This window comes from Equus asinus, chromosome 24 (genome assembly GCF_041296235.1).
Source record: "Equus asinus isolate D_3611 breed Donkey chromosome 24, EquAss-T2T_v2, whole genome shotgun sequence".
Lineage (NCBI taxonomy): Eukaryota > Metazoa > Chordata > Mammalia > Perissodactyla > Equidae > Equus > Equus asinus.
Window position 1 is genome coordinate 36,446,519 of NC_091813.1, and position 22,589 is coordinate 36,469,107.

General features: G+C 36.1%; 1 protein-coding gene across 7 annotated transcripts; it reads right to left on the minus strand.

The window, feature by feature from the left end:
- Window positions 1-2,076: 2,076 nt before the first annotated feature.
- On the minus strand, window positions 2,077-22,522 carry PNISR (PNN interacting serine and arginine rich protein). 7 transcript variants are annotated; one of them, XM_014838991.3, is made up of 13 exons: window positions 22,393-22,522; window positions 17,354-17,433; window positions 15,949-16,063; window positions 14,289-14,477; window positions 12,688-12,911; window positions 10,985-11,156; window positions 10,126-10,316; window positions 8,072-8,209; window positions 6,795-6,894; window positions 6,009-6,062; window positions 4,775-4,945; window positions 2,654-3,740; window positions 2,077-2,413 (listed from the first exon to the last, which is right to left on the minus strand). In XM_014838991.3, exons 3-13 carry the CDS (start codon window positions 16,034-16,036, stop codon window positions 2,383-2,385), a joined length of 2,445 nt encoding a protein of 814 aa, XP_014694477.1. In that variant the 5' UTR covers window positions 16,037-16,063; window positions 17,354-17,433; window positions 22,393-22,522; the 3' UTR covers window positions 2,077-2,382. The 7 variants fall into 7 exon arrangements, 6 of the variants coding, with proteins under 6 accessions (XP_014694477.1, XP_014694476.1, XP_070352587.1 ...); XM_014838990.3 differs by having other exon boundaries at window positions 2,654-3,764; XM_070496486.1 differs by having other exon boundaries at window positions 15,949-16,068.
- Window positions 22,523-22,589: the final 67 nt, after the last annotated feature.

Here is a 22,589-nt window from a genome sequence, read left to right on the forward strand (position 1 = left end):
CCCACATAAAATAAAAAATCTCATCTACTAACTTATTACATTTCAACTGTTTCTTTGAAGAAACAATAACTCAGACACTAAAAATAGACGTTTGGGAAGTTCATCTAGTGTGTATTATACCATTAAAAACATTCTTAAAAAGACATTTTACAATGGCAAAAAACATATACACCGAGATTCCACACCAATCTTTATTTGTATTTTGGGGCCTGAACAAATCTTTATAATTACCTCTTCCAAATTACATTTTATTTAATGGTGTGGTTTACCCCCAATTCCACAAAAACAAGTATGATTAATACACTAGAAATATCTTAAAAGAGAACCTCTTAAGACAATTTTTACTGACCAGTTCAGACCAATGATTGTCTCAGAAATTGAATCTATTAATTTTCTGGTGGAGTCATTTTAGAAAAAATTTTATAACCAAATTAGACATCTAACTAATTTATGTCTAAGTTTTAGCATTCACATCTCAAATCATGGAAGCCTTATTTTATAAAACTTTACCACTCAAGGTAAACATAGTTCATTACATGTCAATGAAATGATGAATTCTCTAAATTATCCACCAAAACCTGAAAAACCCAAATATCTAATTATAACACTGATGTATCTACTAATGATCATGTACATTATGATGGTGTTTTAAAAAATATCTATAGATTTAAATAAGAAGCTTGCATATTATGGCCGAGTAAATAAAACTGTCAACTACTACTTTTGGCTCTAGTTTTATCTTGCCCAAAAATGTGCATAACATAGCCAGCAGAACTTTTCTGTAGAATTTTATTTTGAAAATATTATTTCACTTGAAGATTGATCTAAAAAACATTTTAAGATATGAAAATGTTATACAACTTATCTATTACAAATCAACCAGATAATTAATTCTGTAATTAGGTACACTGTGTTAGCTCACCTACATAAAAAATATTGCACATTTTCCTTTATTTTGTCTCCAGATGTGACTGATGTCTAAACTATATAGAATTCCAAACTACTTAAAAGTTATTCTGTGAAATGTCAACTTTATAAATATCAGAACTAAATGCACTGTAAAACAACCATTTTGGTAAACATGCATTTATTCACAGTTGATTTCCTCTAGATAAATGCATAACTGCTCAAAATTATTTAAGAACCCATGTAGAGGTACGAGAGTACACTATACAAATCTATTTCTACCTTCATTTTTAGGAAACACTGATCTTGGCAAAAATCTGGCTTATTTTAAAATGAACTATTGCTGGTAAGAAGGCATACTTTAAAACTTTTCTGTGACCTGCACCTGCTCTTTTCCTTTTAAATTAAAATTTAAAAGCATTTATTTTAGAGATTTATCTGACCATCGCAGTATAAGTGAATAATCATATAAAAGCGGACCCCAAAAGCAGTTGAGCATTAAAATGCCCGCAGAGCCTCATTTCACTCATTATAACTGCCTTAAATTGCTAGACCACTCACTGATCATAATTTTAAGAAAGTGACAAAACCAGACCATTTTAATGTTATGAAATTGACACAAACCTGCATAACACAGCATTCCTCCACTGAGCTGAGGTCATATTATACTTTAAAAATATAAATAAATACATTGAATTGTGAGTCTTACTTCTATAACCTCAAAGTGTTTAAAATATGCTTCGAAAACAGAAGTGGGTAACTGCAGAATATAGTTCCAGACTTGACTATTAGTGTCAAACACAATTGTTCCTTATAAATAGCTAATGGTGCACTGGCTTGATTGATTCCAGCAATTTCATTTTACAGGAGTGAACTATGCTTTATACACACAGAGAATAGATTACTTGAAAATCCCCGAAATAGGAAGAAATGTTTAGAAAGCTGTCAAATGCTTCTAAATTTCTTGGCCCTCTTCCACACCCTTAAAGTTGGAATTTGACAAAAATCCATGGGTACAATTTACAAACTTTGACAAACTATGAAGTTAAAACTATTTTCTTTGGGGGAGATGAGAGGAAATACCTTTAAAACCTGTAATACAAAACTCCAGCTGCCTTTTTATAAAAGTACGTTCCTTAGATTAAAATCATAAAATTAAGGTGCAAGAGGTTAACAAAAATGAACTAAAGAGCTTTATTGACATCACAGTACATTCAAGAATAATTTTAAGAACATTACAGCTGAAAGAGAATGGCGTGTTTATAGTCTTATGCACTATTTTTTGAAAAAATGTAATACAAAGAAATCCTATTAAGTAACTTGGAGCAGCATTTGGAAAAAGTACACCTATTTACAGATTAAAAAAAAAAAGATTCTGGTTTCACCTACACAGCCACAATGTGCCTCTATAATGAGACAAGCCCTTAAAACTCATGGAATTTTTTAAACATCATGGCATTCTTGCCACATCATTCCTCAGCGTTTACGACGGGGAGGGGTTGTTGATCTGAAAAAAAAGGGAAAAGACAAAATTTAAAAATAAAAATGTATTTTAAACTCAAGAATCTGCAATTTTTAAATAAATAATATTATATAGGATTTCTAAAATTACTTAAGACTATGATCATTTATCAAGTACCAAACTGAGTTTATTAAAGAGAGAGAGAGAGAAAGGACACTTTCAACTTTGAATAATTCAGTCAAATTTTTTAAAAAATCAGACAAAATACTTTAAAAAGTATACTACCTTGATCGGGACTTAGACTTGTGTTTGCGGCTTGCCTTCTTACCAGACCTTTGAGATTTCTCCATGGATCGCGATCGACTATGTTTAGGCTTCTTAGCCTTCTTTTCTTTGCTACTTCCTGGAGATTCAGAACTGCTCCTTCCACTAGAATCAGAGCCTGAATGTTTTTTACTATCTTTGGTAGTACTCTTCTTACTATCTTGTCTAGAATCATGTCTGATGATTTTAACAGATATAGAACCACTCCTAGAGAATGTTCTTTCACTTTCTCGTTTCCTTTTTAACCTATCATCCTGACTACTGAACTTAAAATCTTTTTCTTCCCTTTTTTGTTTCTCTTTTCTCTTATCCTGTTCACGCTCCCTTTCTTTGTCTTTCTTTTTCCTATCTTTATCTATACTTCGACTCCTCTCCTTTTTCCTCTCTTGTTCTTTAGCCTCACCTTTGTGCTTATGACTGCTCCCACTAAGATTTCCACGTTGATCATCAATTTTACGCCTATCTCGACTCCTACTGCGACTGGACCGATTGGTTCGCCTATCCCTTGAGCGACTTCTACTTCTACGTCTCTCTCGGGAAGGACTCCGATTTCTTCGTCTTTCTCTTTCAATGCTATTTCTATTAGATCTCCTCCTATCTCTAATCTTTACTCTAGCCCTATTACTCTCTATTTTAATTCTACGAGAGTAACTTCTACTCCTACTACGTCTAGCTTTAATTGTTGGAGATCTACTCCTACTATGCCTCTTTTTCCTTTTAGGAGAAGAAGATCGAGAAGAAGTGCGACTACTCCCTGAGCTAGAGCTGTATGAAGAGCTAGAGACAGTACTACTTGTGCTACTAGTTCTGCTATTGCTACTGGAACTGCCACTACTAGAACTTCCGGATCTACTCCTTCCTTGTTTCTCTTTTTCTTTATGCTCTTTTTTTGGTTCTAAAACTGATGTAGTTTCATTTGGAGTTCTTTTCTTTTCATTAACCACATCACCGTCTGCTTCTCTTGCTTCTAGCAGTGATAAACTATTTTGCTCTTTATGGATAAATTCATTCATCTCTTTTGTAACCCTTTCTGTTTGTTGCTTTTCTTCTGAAACAGAAAAAGACAAAAATACTAAGAAGAGTCAAATGTACGATGCAAAAATTCCCATCCTACCAAATTTCAAGCTATCAGACTGTAACAATAGAGCAGCACTGTTCAATAGAAATAGAATGCAAACCACATAAGCAACTTAAAATTTTCTAGTAGCTACCTTAAAAAAGTAAAAAGAAACAGGTGAAATTAACTTTAATATTTTATTAACCCAATATATCAAAAATTCTGCTTTTTTCCCCCATGTAAGGTCTTTGAAACATAGTGTGTATTTTACACCTATAGCACATCTCAATTTGGGCTAGCTACACATTAGGTGCTCAATAGCTACTCTAGTTAGCTACCCTCCTGGACAGCACAGCAAGAGCATCAAATCATAGAGGTACATGTGAAGCAAGTAAGAAAGATTTCCCTTTTGGCCAATAAGGCAACTTAAAGATAAATAAGGAACTTACAGGGAGTTTTCAACTGCTAACTTTTCATAATTACCTTTCAAATATTCCAAATAAGATTTTTTCAAGAAAGAAATACTGAATATTCTCCTTCATTATTCCAGTATCATTATGTAAATAAACTGTTAAGAACTGTACTCATGTACACTATTTTACATAAAAAACTTCTAAAAAAGTCCTCCTTCTATTAAATACGCTAGCTCCAAACTAAATATCCTAGCTGCAAATCACTTTTCAACAGTTTTACAAATTACTTCCCCAATTTCAAAAGTCGTCTTTCATTTTAACTTTAATAAGAAATAAAACTACACTAAACAGCTTAGAGCCACTGAAATTAATGTCTCCCCAAAGAAAACAAAACAGTTTACCTTTTATAAACCAGATATCTTGAATACTACAAATAATTTTGATTTTAAGTTTGATAAAAATTGCAAATGAGCCCAAAACCTTAGTTTCAGTCATATCACATATTATTTATAATCTACCCTCAATTCTATCCTTTGCTATTTTTATGTTGGTTGAAATAGAAAAAGAAATACAAACGAAACTGAACAAAAATTAAGTGAGTAAAAGATATACCTTCCATCTGTTTATCATGTAACAGCTGCTGTTCTTTTTCTTTTCTCCAAAAAGCTTCCTGTTTTTGCCGGATTCGGTGCCGTAATTCCTCATCATCAGTGTCAGATGACTCAGAGCCCCTGTCACTCCTCTCATCTTCACTGTCTCCTGATCCATAACCACCCAGTCCACCTGTGTGCATAAAGCCCAGTCTATCATATGGAAAAATTATTCTATGCCCTAAAAACTTTTTAAGGTCCGAGAAGAAAGCTCATTTCTTTTTTCACTGCCTTTTCTGGGAAGAACATGTTTATTCGGGGTGGGGAGGAGTATAAATTCCAACACTTACTGAGTTCATAGAACCCTCATGAAAATTGATACCTAGTATCTTACTCTTTCTGGACTATTTCATATTTCCCGCCATAAAGGAATCACGATAATGGTTTTGCTTTCCTGTCCAACAAATCTTTTAACAGGACAGGAAAGCCTCACTAAAGCACAATCACATCAACTACCTCTAAAACATTTATGCTGATCCTGAAAATATTTCTAGAATTAACTCTTTCATTGCCCAAAGCTTAGAAATCCCAGTTAGTATGCTAAGTATTTTTTCCCTAAAAAAAATCAGAATACTGTAATTCTCTCTGGTACAGAAACAGTATGGCGCTAAAACTACTCCCCACCCTGAAGTGATCTAAATAGTAGTCATAACAAAATCACATGGGCATTTGGTTATACCCATTTCTGTTGATCCTCACAAAGATTAATTGGAAATGAAGATGTGAAAAAGACAAATTCAAGCTTTCATATATTTGATAATATATCATGCAAATAGCAAATTAGGAACACATCACTACTATTATAGTATGGTAAGATAAACCCTTTCCTCTATGTTAAAACTTGATTTGCTGCAATACAATCTAAATAAAGATCCTTAAAAGCATCAGTGGATAGTTCTTCCCGAAGGCGTGTATGCAATAATTTTGAAAGCCAGCTTAAATACTATCGTGGCTAAGTTACAAATTATTACAACTTGCTCCAATAAACTATGAATTAGTCACCATATTTATTATAATTCCACTGTGAATGCTTTAGTCAAAAAAATAGGCAAACCTACCAGAGACTGATATAACCCTAAGACCTAGGTTTTATAAACTGAGTAGGAATAGTACAGTTTCAAAACAGAACATGTAGAGAGACAAGGTAAGTGTGAGTTTCCCTTTAAGGCCCTCTCACAAATAAGGAGAACACTTACCGAGTCCAGTGAGGGAAGCCAGTGCACTGGACTGTGCCAGCTGTTTTGCAGGAGCTTTGTATCACATCAACAACAGGAACAACATGTTAACACAAATAGCCACGATTTCATAGTCATGAGAGTCTATGGTATTGTTAAATCTACTACTATTGCTGCTTTTTGGGGAGAGAAGAAACATTAAAAACACAACATTCACTTTAAACCAGTAGCATGTCTGGCCTTGAAATTCTAATTCTGATGTGAGCTGAAATTGGTTTATAATGAGGAAAACTGTCAACCAGTACATCAGCATTTTAATTTTTGAAGTATGGCCCATAACTTAAATTTTGCTTTCAATAAATTTAAGAGGTACTAAAAATAGGGAGGGTGTGGGGAAGAATCACTTGCTTCTGTAAGAATTATAAGTGATAAAGTGTGAAAACTGAAGGCTTATAATTCATTAGTCAAACTAAATTGTATTAGAAGTCATACACCAATACCGTGGTATCTATAAAAAAAAAAATCAGGTGAAATAAATTGAACATCAAGAAGTTTCCATCATACAGTTTATAGAACAACAGCAATAACTGCTCATTTGTACTCAGGTATGTTGGATAAAACAAAAATATTTTTATAGTTTTAATATGGTGTCTACAAATCTAACTTTTCCCAAAGAGTTAAAACATGCAAGAAGAGAATATTCAAATATCTGCTAGTAATTCAACAAGGACAATAAAAAGTCCAGAATAGCCACCAAAACCAAAACACCCCCAGAAAAACAAAACCAAGAACACCCACAATATATACCTTTTGTTGCTTTCCGATGTGCATCTTTGGCTACGTAATAAATTTCTTCATCTGTGACATCCAGTAGAATTTCAGTCAGAAGCATTTTTGTCAGCAACATCTATAGAAGGATATTTTATATGGTGTTTCTAATTTAATTATAATAGTTACTAATATAGTTTGACATTTTCAAAAAAATTAAAAGGCAAGCCCATTTTATAAAACATTTTTAGAGATCAGATCAACCATTCTAAGGCATAAAATATCTTGAAATTATTCTAAAGTATCAAAACTTTAACAAATTTCAAAATCATATAGATTAAAGAAAAAATATGAATTTATCTGTAGAGACATTGAATTCTACTTCTAGAGACAAACATTTTTAAAAAGTCCCTAAGAAAAATTCCCACAGATGTTTCCAGTTCAAAGGAGTATCCCTTCATTTAATAATATTATTAAGCAGCACAACAGCAGTTTCCTAAGTCACTTAGGAACTTACATTAACCCTCAGCTGAAGGTAAAAGTTGAGGGGGAAAACAACAAGGAAAAAGCAGTTATTCCATTCTGTGAGATGAAGTCCTCTTTTTCTTGACTAGTGTAATACAGAGTACAATAGACCTGAAGTAAGAGCTGGATTCCAGCACTGGTTTGGCTACCCAGAGCTGTTTCAAATGTGGACTACTAGTCCCTTAGCCTCTGTGGACTCCAGATTCCTCATCTATTATAATGAATCAGCCCTTCCAAATACATTCCAAAGATCATTAGTCTTTCAATATGAGAAATGCAGCATATTACATTCCCAATCTTAGAAAATGACAATAAACATTACAGAAATGAAAGGCTTTAAGAGGTCTTGCAGTAAAGAATTCTATTTGTGCTTAACTCAGTGCTTCCTAGACTTATTTTTCTATGACGTCTTTTAATCTTTCTCAGTATTGAGAAAACACTTTGGAAAATAACAGATCAACAAATGTTCCCTTGGGTCTCATATAGTAAAACATTGTTTAATTACAACCATGGTATTAGGAAATGTGCTTTCTAACTTTTATAAGCTGTGATTTTGTATTATAAGAGTTACCTGGATTTTGCAGACATTGTTGCCCAGCAAACCTACATATTAACATCCATTTTATAATTATTTCATGAGTTCTCAGTTTAAATGTGTTAAGACAGCCAACCAATAGTTTAAAAATATATATAAACAAAATAAATCCTATAATAAAATGTTGCATGTCAATTACACCTCAACAAAAATTTTTTTAAAAATCCTGTACACGTTAAGAAATTGAATATTCTACCATTTGGTACTCTTTCTCTTCTTCAGTCATCTCAGGTTCACTCTGCTCTTCTTGAGGAACTGGAGATGGACTTCTGGTGACTTTTCCACTGCTTGCAGCCTCAACATTTTCAGTGTCTTCATCTTCCTCATCACTATCCTAAAAAAAGTTAACAGTACAGGTAGTCCAAATTCATGCTTATAATGTAAAATCATTATCTTAAATATTCTTTCTTTTTTTTTTTTTTGCTGAGGAAGACTCGCTCTGAGCTAACATCTGCTGCTCATCTTCCTCTTCTTTTGCTTGAGGAAGATTAGCCCTGAGCTAACACCTGTGCTGATCTTCCTCTATTTTGTACATGGGTCACTACCACAGCATGGCTGAGGAGTGGTGTAGGTCCACACCCGGGATTCAAACTCACTAACCTGGGCCGCCAAAGCAGAACATGCTGAAAACCACTAGGCCATGGGGCTGGCTCCTTACATATTCTACTTTAAAATCTCAAATTAAAAAATCTATGAAACTGATATATAAAGATGGAATTTCTCTCTAAATCTTATTTGGTAATTTAAAGTGCTACCTGAGAGGAAATGTATGACTACAAAATAGCATATGAGAATCAACTATTTTCATTATTCTTCAATGTTCTTGTCTTCTTAGTCAATTATGACCTTATTTTATAAATAACCAGAAACACATCACACCCAGAGACTGATTTAATCACTACCTATTATTTATATGATGGTCCTGAAATGAGTGGCTTGTAGAACTTTGGATAAATGGACCACAGTCATATTATTAAGTCTAACTTTTACAGCTATAAATTTAAGCTAGTTACCTAAAATCTTGTGACATAACATCAAAAATCTACAGTCAGTTTCTAAATCTCAGCTGGCCCTGAAAGTTACTGAAATTTGCTTTTTTTCGTTTTTTTCTGGTGAGGAAGAATGGCCCTGAGCTAACATCTGTTGCCAATCATCCTCTTTTTGCTGAGGAACCCTGGCCCTGGGTTAACATCCATGCCCATCTTCTTCTATTTTATGTGGGACACCTGCCACAGGACAGCTTGACAAGCTGTACGTAGGTCAGCACGTGGGATTCGAACCAGCAAACCCTGGGCCACCAATGCAGAACGTGCAAACTTAACTGCTGTGCCACTGGGCCAGCCCCTAGAAAGGCTATTTGAACCAGGGGAAGAACACACGTAACACAAACGCATATGGGAGGAAATAGAGGATAATCTCCAAACAATTTTTCTGACACTCAAAAAAATATCAAATCTGGAAATTCAATATTTCACATAATAACTTAAAAATTGGGGGGAAAAAGGTCAATTTTAACAGTGGTAGTCTGTTTTTTCTTATGTTCCTAACACTCAGAACAAAAATACTCTTTGACATGGTTCTTTTGTTAAAAATTAATTTACGGAATTTAAATAAAACCAATGTCTGCTTAAATCTACTACCTTGCTGTTGTTGAGACTTATTTCTGAAGCAGAAAATGGCCTTGAGAGCAAGATCCATTTCCTGAGTCACACACTGGCCCGTGCTGTGGCTGTCATACCAGCCAGGAGCACATTGTGGCTAAATTAAAAAACTAGTAAGCCACTCATGCCATCCAAGTGATGAAGATTTATATATTTAAAACTATGTACTTTCACTGCTGTCAAAAATTAGGAAAGTTATTACATCCTCTGTTATAAGTATATATTTCAATGTTCAAAAAGGGCAGATGTGTTTCTCTACTGCCATTTTAACTTAGTTTTGTTTTATAATCCACTCTAGAGAGTTAGCTGGACCACAGCAAAAGAACACACATTTGTTAGTCATGGTAATACCTATCCACCATCCCACTAAATAATTTCTCTCTGGAATGAAATGTTTTATGAACTTGCTGCCCCCTTTCTCCTTACTCTACCCTCAGTAACACATATGTAAAAACATAGTCCATAATATATTCAGTGAAAGTAATCTCAGGAACATTAATATTTTTCTACAGGCTAAAATACCTATTTATTTCAATAAACTTTCCATATAGATATCACACGGAGTTTTACGTCAGGGGATTCTACTTACAAATTTACTTCTCTGAGGTAAACGAGGGCCATCTCCTCCTTCAGCATCTTCTGTGGCCTTCTTTTCTTTTTTGGACAATTGTGAACGTTGTTGTTCCATTCTTTCTTTCTCCAACTTCTTCTGCTTTTCACGTTCCATTTTTTCAAGACCTTCTCGGATCCAAGCTGGAAGAGTTCTGCGTTTTACTGCATCTGTTTCACATGGGAAAAAATATTTACCAGTCAGTTAAGTAAAAATCATAAATGCATGAGTTCCTTACTGTTGAATTTCTATAAACTTTGAGAGTGAATTAAAAAAAAGAACTCTGGTGCCATATGAGAGCTTCTAACAAATATTTTCTTTCTCCAGCAAGGCAGTGGTAATAAAAAGAACCTGTTAAACACAGGCTTTTCTTTAAAATCATCACTTTTAACAGCAACAGTGAAGACTGTCTTAATGCTTCCAGCGTGCCAGCACACTATGAAAGTATGTTAAACCATTATCTCACTGAATCCTAAAGAAGCCCTAAAGGATCACTACTGTTACTCAATCTCTTTTACAAGTGAGGAAACAGACTCAAAGAGACGAAGTGATGTGCTCAACGTTATAAAGCCACTAAGCAGTGATGTGGACTAACTCGGAGGCAAACTCTTACACTATGCTGCTTCCTAAAATAGGAAAACACAACAAAGTCAAACCAAAGCACAGTCCATTTTCACACTGAGAATTCATTTAAACAAGTATTATTCCGTAAGTTAAAAGACTCTTAAATGTCTACTTTGTGGTAAAAAGGAAAGACTCTGGTCCATTAAGTGCTGGATTTGGATTTCCAGATATAAAGTAGCATAATTATGTAAGTTTACTAAACTTAAATAGCTACCAATTTGTGGAGGCTCCTGCTTCACAGGAAGTGCAATAGGTGAACGCTGCCGATCCCTGAATGATGATGGCCTTTCTCTTCGATTCTGGGGAGGTGCTGGAGGTCCTGGAGGTCCTGGTTGCCAATAAGGAGGATGAAATCCACCTTGCGGTGGACCAAAAGCAGCCCCATGCTGAAAGAGTATGGCAGTTTATTTTTCTTCACGTTAATACAATAAACTCTCTGGGACACACGTGTGTTATGAACTGGGACAGTAGAAATCCATGTGTGCAGCAAATCCAAGAATTCCATGGTTCTAATATCCACTGATATTTCTGTAGCCCCAAGCACCTAGGCTTACTTTTCTTAAGAAAGATAAAGATTTTCTGCCTACGCAAATGCAAAGAGCCATCTAAAACCCAGCTGATACAATATTTTCACGAAGTATAGAAAAGGATATATATATGAACTTTTTCATTCTGAATCTCTTTAAAAACTAATCCTTCCGCTACCAAGAAATCAAATAAATGCCAATTTTTCTGTAACTAGAAAAAACAGGAAAAATTTTTATCAACTCCAACTTCCTAATTCTAGTGAACTTAAGTTTTCTCTAATCTTGCAAAAAATATCTATTTTAAGCAAAGATAAAAGTTACCAAATCATTTTAAATATTTTTTGCAACTTTGCCATTTTCAGAGGCTTTTCCAAGCCAGTTGCCAACAGAGCTCTTGGTCTTGTTAGCATGGGGATCTATGCCAACGTGGTATAAAGAGAGGCTCCCTGACACCACATTTGTTCAAAACCAAACAAAAACTGTCATATCTGTATACCAAGTATGAGGATACAAGTATCTGAATATGTATGAAGAAGAGGATCACTGTCTCAGGGTAAATATTATTTACATTTATGTCCATTATCCATATAACCAGTGAAATGTATGGGTTTTTTCAAAATTTTAAATTGTGATAGCTCAGTTTATAAGGTAACAACTGCAATCAGTTATTTCAAAATTACTCCTAGCACTATAATTTAACGGTAGACCCTACCAGAGTGCTCAGAGAAAATAAAGCCCCACATGATGACATTATTCCCCATAGAGTTCTATGTCCCTAGGAATGAATTAGATGCTACAAAGGAAATATGTACAAGTCCATTAACATGTCACATCAGAATGGGAAAAAAATGACAACACTAGACAGAGTCCTAACTCTACACAGCAGAAGGAATTGCATTTAGGAAGATGATCTATGATCTTCATGTATTTTATTCTTGTCTTAACCATCATCTACTATTGATAAATAAGGTATTCAACTACCGTGCATTGATCTTCATGTATTTTATTCTTGTCTTAACCATAATCTACTATTGATAAATAATGTATTCAACTACTGTGCATTTTCTAAACTTTATTTAATATTTAAATGTGCCATTTTGAAATTAGAAAACAAAACATCATATAGCTATTGCATTTACACATTTTTCATTTTATCCAAAGTTTTCCCTAACAATCCTTTATACCATTTTCCTAAACAAATCAAAAACCAGAAAATAAAAATCTACTAATCTTAATACTCAAAAATTGATAACTTTTCTGAGACATAATATGCGCTTATCTGTACAAGACTGAAAAGTGAAACACATATCTTAGGTACTCTTGATGAGACACTTCCAAAGAATGGATTACGTGCACATCTACAATATTAAAGCAACAAAATATCTTTCACCTGATAGTCAAACTGGTTCACTGGCCCCACTGCAAAATTATCGGGTGGTCCACCAAAGTTGTGATTGTTCTGGTTAAATATATGCCTGTTGTCAGGGGCAAATTCCCCACTGTCCTGACTGTTGCTGTCTTCGGAAGGAGGAACAATGTCCATTGGGCCTGGTGTTGGTGGCATCCATGGCTGATCTGGAGGGGGGTGTGGGGGTTGCTGATGCATTCCCCATTCTATTTAGGATTTAGGCATAAAAACATTCAACAGGGCGTTATAACAAAATCAACACAAATTTTTTCAGATCTCAAGAAAGCTAGATTCTTCAGTAAAGAAATAGATTTAAAAATTTATGACTTCTTGGTCAAATTCCTTTTCTATATCTTAAAAATAAGTAAAGAATCCAATAAATAATTCAAATGAGCTAAGTCCAGTCTAATTCATATGCTAAAGAAATGGAAACCAAATGCCCAAAATTATTTTTAATGAATGTAACAAAATCCAGAGCAATTTTTTGTTGAATTTTCTATTTCTGTTCAGTAACAACACCATAAAAATAATACCTTGACCATTTTATATAATTTCTTGCTTCCATGAACACATTTATCCTCACAACATCCCTGTGAGGTAGGGAGAAATCAGGTATTATTTTTGCCAATTTCAGGAGAGGAAATTGAGGCACACAGAGGTTAAGTCACTTGCCAGGGTCACAAAGAAAGCCAGTAGAATAAAGTTGGGGGAGTGGGGATGCCAACGTGAGTCATGTATAAACTTGAACTTGGGAACCAAAACATTTTCAAACTTGGGGAAATTTGGCGTAGCTTCAAGAAAACTAGAAATGAACTACCTCACAGTATCAAAGATTAGAATGTTTGTTATTCTTTTAAAAGCGATGTTAGAGGATTATTTCCTGAGTTTTCCATTCTTACATTGAGAAACAATAGTAAGTATTAAAAGGGAAAGGCAGATATGACTTCACCATCAGCATACTCAAATGTAAGATTCCTCTATAAATAATTTGAAATGACTATTAAAAATAATAACACAAGTCATAGAAAACTGAACTAGCATCAAGGAATCTAAATTATACTGTGAAGTAAAAAAGCAAACAAACAAAAAATAAAACAGAAAAACTGATGGAAGATCTTCACTATGTGAAGAAAGAGGGGAGAAAAAGATGGGCGGATGGTAGGGGCAGAGTATATTTGACAGACTAATTTGTCACATAGTGACACAATTTTTCTTTAATTAGAGACTAGACATGTTTTGCTCTGCCAGTGCTGCTTCTGAAAAGGCCAGAGGTTGCAACAGAGAGACATAGAATGCTCTCCTCCCTAGATGCCAAGTGAAGTTTCCAGTGTTCCCAGCCCCTGTCAGCCTAGGAATGAAGAACCAAGAAAAAAATCAAACTGAGTGCCACAATGCTAGCAGACTGAGTACAGAATAATTTTAACCACAAAATTTCAAGGTCAAATCTAATTGAAACCGCCTATTCTTTAAGGAGCATTAATTTCAAGAAGTCATAAAACTAATAAGCAAATTAAACAATTTAATTTTAATCCTCATTTTATTTTAAAAGCAGCCCTAAAATTTAAAAAATATAAACAACAAACCTGGTTGCCACATTCTGTTAAAGTTTGAATCTCCTTGAAAATTCCCATGATTGTTTGGACCAGATTCCATTGTAGACATATCTTGTCCATTTGGCATCATTCCTGGTGGTTGTTCCACCATGCTTTGCTGTCCTGAAGCTTCTCTTTGGGCAATCCAAGCTTGAGCCAATGCAGCCCAGTCAATCTGACCTAAAATAATTTAACATAGCAGAATTTAGCATTCAGAACACAGGAGCTAAAAGAATAGTGCTTCTATGTAAAAGAAGCATCTCAGTTATTCCTCACTAGAGACTTTAAATATTACAGAGAATGTTGTGGCTGAAAAGACGCTTAGAAAATAACCCATTTTCAGGCTACAAAATAATATGAACTACTTAAGACTTTCAGAAAGACTCCACAAAAACACTCTTCACTAATTTCTATTAAGCTCAAAGGAAATTTACCCCCTGCACGTTAGTTAACTGAGTTTTCAAAGTCTTATTCGTCTTTTTTTAACCACCATAACAACAAATGATCAAAATCACTCATTTCTTCCTCAAACAGGTCCTACGCAGGCCCACAGCGGATCTAGTAGACTTGGCATGAATATAGCTAGCTATCCCTGTTCCTCTTCACAGTCACTCTTCCTGAGCTAAGCCTCCTTTCTCTTGTCAAAATATATCTCCTCAACACCTTCTTAGCCATTCTTTACTCAAAATTCATTGTCTCCGCTATCTTAAAGGTTCTCCTTAAATATCTGCAGTTAACATTTTGAAGATCTAATATTATTAATAAAGGAAACAAAGTAGAATAAGGTACAGTTTTTCACATCTCAGTTTAGTAAAGATTAAATAGGTATTCTCACACATTTTTGTAGAAAGATAAATTGGCATAACCCACACAAAGTTAAACTTGGCAATGTGTATCTAAAACTTTTCAAACATGCAACTGTCATCTAACAAACCTAGTTCTCAGATTTTTTTCCTATGAAAATAACTGGACAAGTGAATAATGATATGTATACAAAATTATATTTCAAAAAGTAAAAAGCTATAAACAGTCATCCAAAGGTGGATTAAATTACAGTACAGTGATATAACAGAATACTATGTAGCTATTAAAAAAGGAAATAAGATCAGATTAACCCAATAACGGCAGGGCAATGGAAGGGGTCATATCAATGAAATACCAAACTGGCCATGGGTCAGTAACTATTAAAGCTAAGTAATAAATGGGAGCTCCCTAAACTCTTTTTTTCCTCTGTATATGCTTGAAATATTCCATAATAAAGAGAAATTTTTAAATGATATAGCATATTATCAGTTGACTATGATCTACAGAGAACTGTAAGATTCAAAATTAACAATAGAAGTACGTTTTATTTAAGCAACACATTTAAGAAAGACTTTCCTCTTTCTTTAGAAAAACAAGAACTAAATCAGTTTTAAATATGTAAAATCTTCATAAAGCTTTCTACTCTGTGAGGAAGTCTACCAAAGGGAAATTCATTCCCTAACATGTGTGCTATGGCAAGACTATTTAGGAGAAAAGACTAAATTCTGACCATAAAAATGATCCAATAAACCAATCCCGATTCCATCTCCCTAATCCCATCACCTATCTCCCATTCATCTCTCTACATCTCCCCTCCCCCACCTCCCAGTTCAATCTGTCTCCTTACTTGGATCCTGCTGATGCTGGAACGACTGCATCCACTGTTGCTGGTTCAGGGGCCACTGCTGCCAAGGCTGTCCTCCTTGATCCCACATCTTGACTTTAAAAATATATTTAATTTTCTATCCTCAACAAAACAAACATAGTTTAAAAATAAGAATGAGTGTTTTTTAATTCTAAAGGCTCACACATCAGAAATTGTTATATGATGATACACTTATGCAACCAGAGCTCTAAAATTCTGGTTAATAGGTTGCCAGAGGCAAGTGGACAACGCTGGTGTCAGAGTGTGGTGGCAACCATACTCTAATCAATTTAGCTCAGAAATGGGGGGGAAATCTAATTTTTCCAAATATAAATCTCTAGAAATGTAATTATTTTAAAGACCATAAGAAAAAAAGTGACTTAATCTCCCCGAACCAAAGAAGAGGGTAACCAAATAGCTCTAGCTCATGATGAAAAACTCTTCCTTACAAATAATTAGTTAATGAATGCACATGGTCAAACAGATTTAGAAAGCTGCCACATTGCCAAACCTAAGAAAACAATTTATTCAGGCAATCTCAGAAGAAAAATTGGTGGGAAATCACAAATTCAAAGATTGCTCAAATATTACGTCTACAGATTATTAGGTGTCTTCTCAAGATAGACAATATTATGTTCCCAGAATCACCATGAAGATTTTCACCAAAAATGTTTAGAATCCAACTGAGCTTTTGGATCTCATTTCCAGTGCAAAGGTATTATAGGGGACAAAGGAACGAGGTACACAGTATCAAAAGAAACAATCAGACAAATCCAAAAGGTGAGATGGTCTACAAGACCAGGTTTCTTAACATGTAAACAGTGCAGAAAAGCAGAAGGGAGAGAACATTTGTTAATAACTATTAAACCCAGGTGATGGGTATGGGGGGTTCACCAAACTAGTTTACCTTCCTGTAAACTAGTGTGAAAACTTTCACAATAAAAAGTTAAAAATTCCTACAAGTGGGGCTGGCCCCGTGGCCGAGTGGTTAAGTTCGTGCGCTCCGCTGCAGGCGGCCCAGTGTTTCGTTGGTTCGAATCCTGGGCGCGGACATGGAACTGCTCATCAAACCACGCTGAGGCAGCGTCCCACATGCCACAACTAGAAGGATCCACAACGGAGAAAATACAACTATGTACCAGGGGGATTTGGGGAGAAAAAGGAAAAAAAAAAATCTTAAAAAAAAAAAAATTCCGACAAGTCTAATACCTTTGTACTTTCTCCAGACTTACTTTCTCCTCCCCCTTTTTCTCTCTTTTCCAACTATACCTTTAAAGCCCTTTAAAAGCTAAATGACTATTTAGAGCCCTTGAAAAGTAACTTCACTTACAACTTTAATTAAAAGATAAATAAATAAAGAAGAAACACTAACTGCATTTTGACTGACCTCAGAGGTTCACCTTCTGTTTAAAATTTCGGTTGACTCAGACTGCAGCTCGGAAGCATAGCAGCAAGATTACTTACGCCCTGAAAAAAAAAAAGAGTATGTGTTTGCTCTTAGTTTATGAAGTTATTAGAAATACTAAAAATAAATTCTAGAGATGCAACATGAAAGTGTGGTCATCTCAAAATTAATCTGGAACTTTTTCTTCCACTAACTTTAAAATGAGAAAGTATTTACCATTATAAAGTTAAGGGAAACAGGTACATCGGAAATGAGAAAGCAAAGCTTTTCAACATTTTTTTCTTTCAAAATATCTTTTTTATTTACTTGAACAGTTCGTTAATACAAAACAATGTCAAACAATTTAGGGATTGTCATATATGCTGAGAAAAAAAGGAACAACAAACATTTGAAAAGAAGATCTCATCCACCTGGTATTAACTTAAACGGTACAAATAAAGTAATAAAATGCATTAATTCAGATTTTTCTATGGAATTCTAAGTTTAAAAATTAACATGAGCAAGGTGAGAACAGTTTGCCCCTCAAACGGTTTCATTTTCTTCCTATTAGATCAAGAGCTGTTGATAAAAACATGAATATGTTTGTCTTTCTACCTTGCACAAAGTACAGGACAGCTTCTTGCACACAGCACTCACTAAACACCAAATGAATAAATGAATGGTCTGTAGCTCGTTCTTTCTGTTTACTTTTAAAGGTTAATGATAAGGAAGCTGCTGACCTATATTTATGAGAACCAAAAAGCTGGCATAAGCACAGCTTGCTGCTTTCTAAAGCTCTAATGGCATATCAGAGTACAATGTATAGATTTTTCTGTTGTAGGTTGTAAACTGATACAATGTAGGCATTATAATTAGCTCTATGCAGTGCCTACTGGAGCTGCAAGTAGATGTGCACTTAGTAAAACCACTTTAATGATCAAAATCATGTGTACTGACTCCCTACCATCATTTCCAATACATGGACTTCCTTTTCTAGAAATAACTCTAAACAAAGTTTCTTTTACTTACTCACATTTACTGGCTGTCAAGGACAACTTTTTCAGTTCTCCTTTTAAGTTTTCTGACCCTCACTTGTCACCTAGACTTCAGAGCACAAGCTTTGGTTCATGATGCCTACCTATACCACTCACTAGCTGTGTGAATGTGGGCAAAATAACTATTTTCTAATCCTTTGTTTTCTCATCTGTAAAATGGAGGATATAATCAGTGTCTACATCATAGAGTTATTGTGAAAATTAAATGAGAAACATATGAAAACTCAGCACAGGAAGCTTCAATAAATAGTGGTTAATATCACCACCAAGGCTTTGGAAATAGGATCTCTGCAGATGTACTCAAGTTAAACATGTATTCAAGTTAAACTGTGGTCATACTCGATTATGGTGGGTCCTAATCCAATACAACTGGTGTCCTTATAAGAAGACACACACACACACACACACACACACACACACACACACACACACACAGAGACAAGGCCACGTGACCACAGAAGCAGAAACTGGAGTGATGTGTCTACAGCCAAGGAAAGCCAAAGATTGCTGGGAACCACCAGGAGCTGGGAAACAGCAAGGAAGCATCCTCCCCTAGAGCAGAGAGAGAGAACCCGAGAGCGGGAGCACAGCAGAGCATGGCCCTGCTGAAAACTTTATTTCAGACTTCTAGCCTGGAGAACTGTGAAAGAATAAATTTCTGTTGTTTTAGGCCACTCTGTGGTAATTTGTTACAGTATCCCTAAGAAACTAACACAACCAGTAATGACCATAGACCATCGTTTATCTTATCCATTTCTTAGACAACTCTATATTAGAACATTCCTTGCTTTGAGGGTCTTAAAATTACTTGCTTAAATGACAATCATTAACATTTGTAAAAGTCATCTCATAGACTGTGTGGCAAAGAGATGAATGAGGATGAGAATGCAGTGTTTGTTTTAAAGTCCTGAAGGATCAATTGCAAAATCAAAGAGAAAGAAATACACCCATTCTTTGATGCACGTAGTGAAATGTTTCTCACATCAAACAGTTTAGAAACCACAAAATGCAATAATCCTCTTCTCCCCTGCCATTTCAGTCCCATACACCAGGGGACTGACTTCAACGTCAAAAACAATTCATTTGCTCACTTCAGGTTAGGTGGAAATGGCACCTAAATGGCACTAGTAAAAGTGAGTCTTATACTCATTTGAAATATGGTAAAAAACTTTACTACTTGATGTGACATGCATTTTAGTGTATAATGAAATACTCTGCAGCTTGTAGCTCAAGAGAGGTATTAAAAAAATACTGGAGAATTGGATACGTTGGTTATAGACATCAAAAAAGGTGATAACTGAAAAATAAATGTAGAGAGAGAGTCTAAAGGAAATGACACCCCAAGCACACATACTTTGGTTCTAATACCATTCACCCAAAAAAGGAATCTTTAGAGAAATAGCTGATTCTTAGAACTGAGGTAAGAAATATACAATATGAGCCTGGAGCATCTTGCAGTACCAGGAAGTAAAAAAAGTGCTCAAAAAAGGATGGGGGCAGGGGCTGGCCCCGTGGCCAAGTGGTTGGGTTGGCGCGCTCCGCTGCAGGCGGCCCAGTGTTTCGTTGGTTCGAATCCTGGGCGCGGACATGGCACTGCTCATCAGACCACGTTGAGGCAGCGTCCCACATGCCACAACTAGAAGAACCCACAACGAAGAATACACAACTGTGTACCGGGGGGCTTTGGGGAGAAAAAGGAAAAAATAAAAAAATCTTTTAAAAAAAAAGGATGGGGGCAAGTCAAAGGGGCACAGCAGACAACTGGAAAGGGGTCCTAACATCCAAAGCTGGAACAACTTGAGCAACAAAAAGTAGTACAGCCAGCCCTCCCTCCCCTCGGGTTCCACATCTGCAAACTGAAGCAACTGCGGATCATGGACATACTAATATTTACCATCTGCTGTTGGATAAATCTGGGAGATATGGACGGTTGGACTAATGGACTTGAGCATCTGCAGATTATATTATCTATGGGGGTCCTGGAACCAATCCCCCTCGGATACCAAGGGATGACTATATTGGATTATCACATAAATTATGCCATAAACATCTATGAGTTCATACTAATATAAATGATTAAATAAAAGGGAGGGAAGAGACAAATCTCCCATGCAGAAGACTTCCAAATAAATTATGCAGATACTCCACCCTAAAGGAGGGAGAGCAGAACTCTCCACTCCTGAAGTGTGGACTGTGCAAAGGGACTTCCTTCCAATGAGCGCAGTATGGAAAGGAGGGGGTGGGTAGGGCAGAGTAACTTTACAGTAGAGAAACCTGAAAATAGCTCAAGCAGGTGATCGACGTCAGTATCAACGTGATAAGTCACATTCACAGCATGTACCCTTAATAGGATGTGATGAAAAAGGCACTTTACCTCTGTGATCTTCCTCCCTAAAACCCTTAAAACCAGTTTTATAATGAGAAAAATAGTAGAGAACTTCCAATAGCAGGACACCCTACAATATACCTGACCAGTGCTCAGAACTATCAAGGTCACTGTAGCAGTTTGCTAGGGCTGCCACGACAAAGTCCCACAGACTGGGTAGCTTAAACAACAGAAATTTATTTCCTCATAGTTCTAAAGGCTAGAAATCCAAGATCAAAATGTCAGGAGCGTTGGTTTCATTCTGAGGCCTCTCTCCCTGGCTTGTAGACAGCTGTCTCCTCCTTGCCTTTCCATGGTGTCCCCTCTGTGTCCTGATTTCTCCTCGTATAAAGGCACCAGTCATAATGGATTAGGACCTACCCTAACGACCCAATGTCCAAATACAGTCACATTCTGAAGTACTGAAGTTAGGGCTTCAACATGGGAATTTTGGAGGGACATAATTCAGCCTGTCACAGTCATCAAAATCAAGGAAAGCCTGAGAATTTGTCACCAACTACGAGAAGACTAAGGACACATGACAACTAAATGTCATATGGTACCCTAAATGGGATCCTGGAAGGGGAAAAGGACATTAGGTTAAAACTTAGGAAATGTGAGTAAACTATGGACTCTATTTAATAATAATATGTCAATACTGGTCCATAAATTGTAACAAATATACCATACTAACTTTATGTTAATAACAGGAGAAACTGCGTGTGTGTAAGGTGTGTGTGTGAGGTTTATCCGACAACTCTGTACTATCTGCTCAATTTTGCTGTAAATCAAACTCTTCTAAAAAAATAGTCTATTAATAAAAAGTTTTTAAATACAGTCTCAAGAACATCTTAAGGAAACTGACTTACTGTTACTTTCCCTATAGCACCACGACACCTTACAGAGCAGTCCCACAGGTGAGTCTTTAGTGTCCTGGTTTGTTTTCGTTGCTTTTGCCTTGCTGCACTCCAATCAGAAACTCCAAGTTTATTTTACTCTTCCTTGAATTAACCACCGAGAATCAAAATTTGTCAAGCGCCCAAAATATTCACATGACAATATCCACCACAGGATAATACAACCTAAATACTGGATGCTACCTCGTTCCTTCGTGAAACTTAACACATAATATTCATCACTGGATAAAAACACAACAAAAATACAAACTAGGAACCTAACTGTGGTTAACAGGATGCATTGGCCCTTAGCTGCGCCTGCGTAGTAGGAGGCGTACGGCGCATAAGGCCCAGGTCCCGGCCCCCACCTCCTCCGGCCCCCTGCACCCCCACCCCATACGGGGGTTCCCACTGCGCACGCGCAGTGCTTAACGGCCGGTCAGGAGCCCAACAATTAGTCCCTTCTCATTCGAGAGGAAACTCTCATAGTTGGAGCAAGGGGTCACGAGCACTCTCTTTAATAAGAACATTTTCTTTTCACCGAGAGCACCGCTCAGATTCACCAAGTCCGGCGGACGCCGCCGCTTTAAGGAAACGAGGTTTCAGCAGTCGCGCCAAGCGGCGTACGCAGCCTACGTGTTTCAGTTATGTTACCTTCGCCACGGAAACCAAGAAGGCTGTAGTGGCCCGGCAAGTCCCCGCGCGTAATTGTTCTCTACCACTTACCCACTCTGGTTCCGGAACACCGTTGTCGCCACCGTTCCTGTAATACCTCTCCAACCCTTCCGATGCTTCCACTTCTTCACGAACAAGACAAGATGGCGCCTGAGTGGTCTCACCCGGAAGTGAATAATAATAACATCCGCTTGTCATCTGAAGCCATACTGTCCCCCATCCTGGTGTTCGAGCACGTGACTGTACCC

Coding starts and splice junctions, on each gene's coding strand:
- PNISR (XM_014838990.3), bottom strand. CDS start 16,036: ATGTGGGATCAAGGAGGACAGCCTTGGCAGCAGTGGCCCCTGAACCAG. Junction 12,912..14,288: donor TAACAGAATGTGGCAACCAG/GTTTGTTGTTTA, acceptor AATCCTAAATAG/AATGGGGAATGCATCAGCAA. Junction 10,317..10,984: donor GCAGGAGCCTCCACAAATTG/GTAGCTATTTAA, acceptor CATGTGAAACAG/ATGCAGTAAAACGCAGAACT.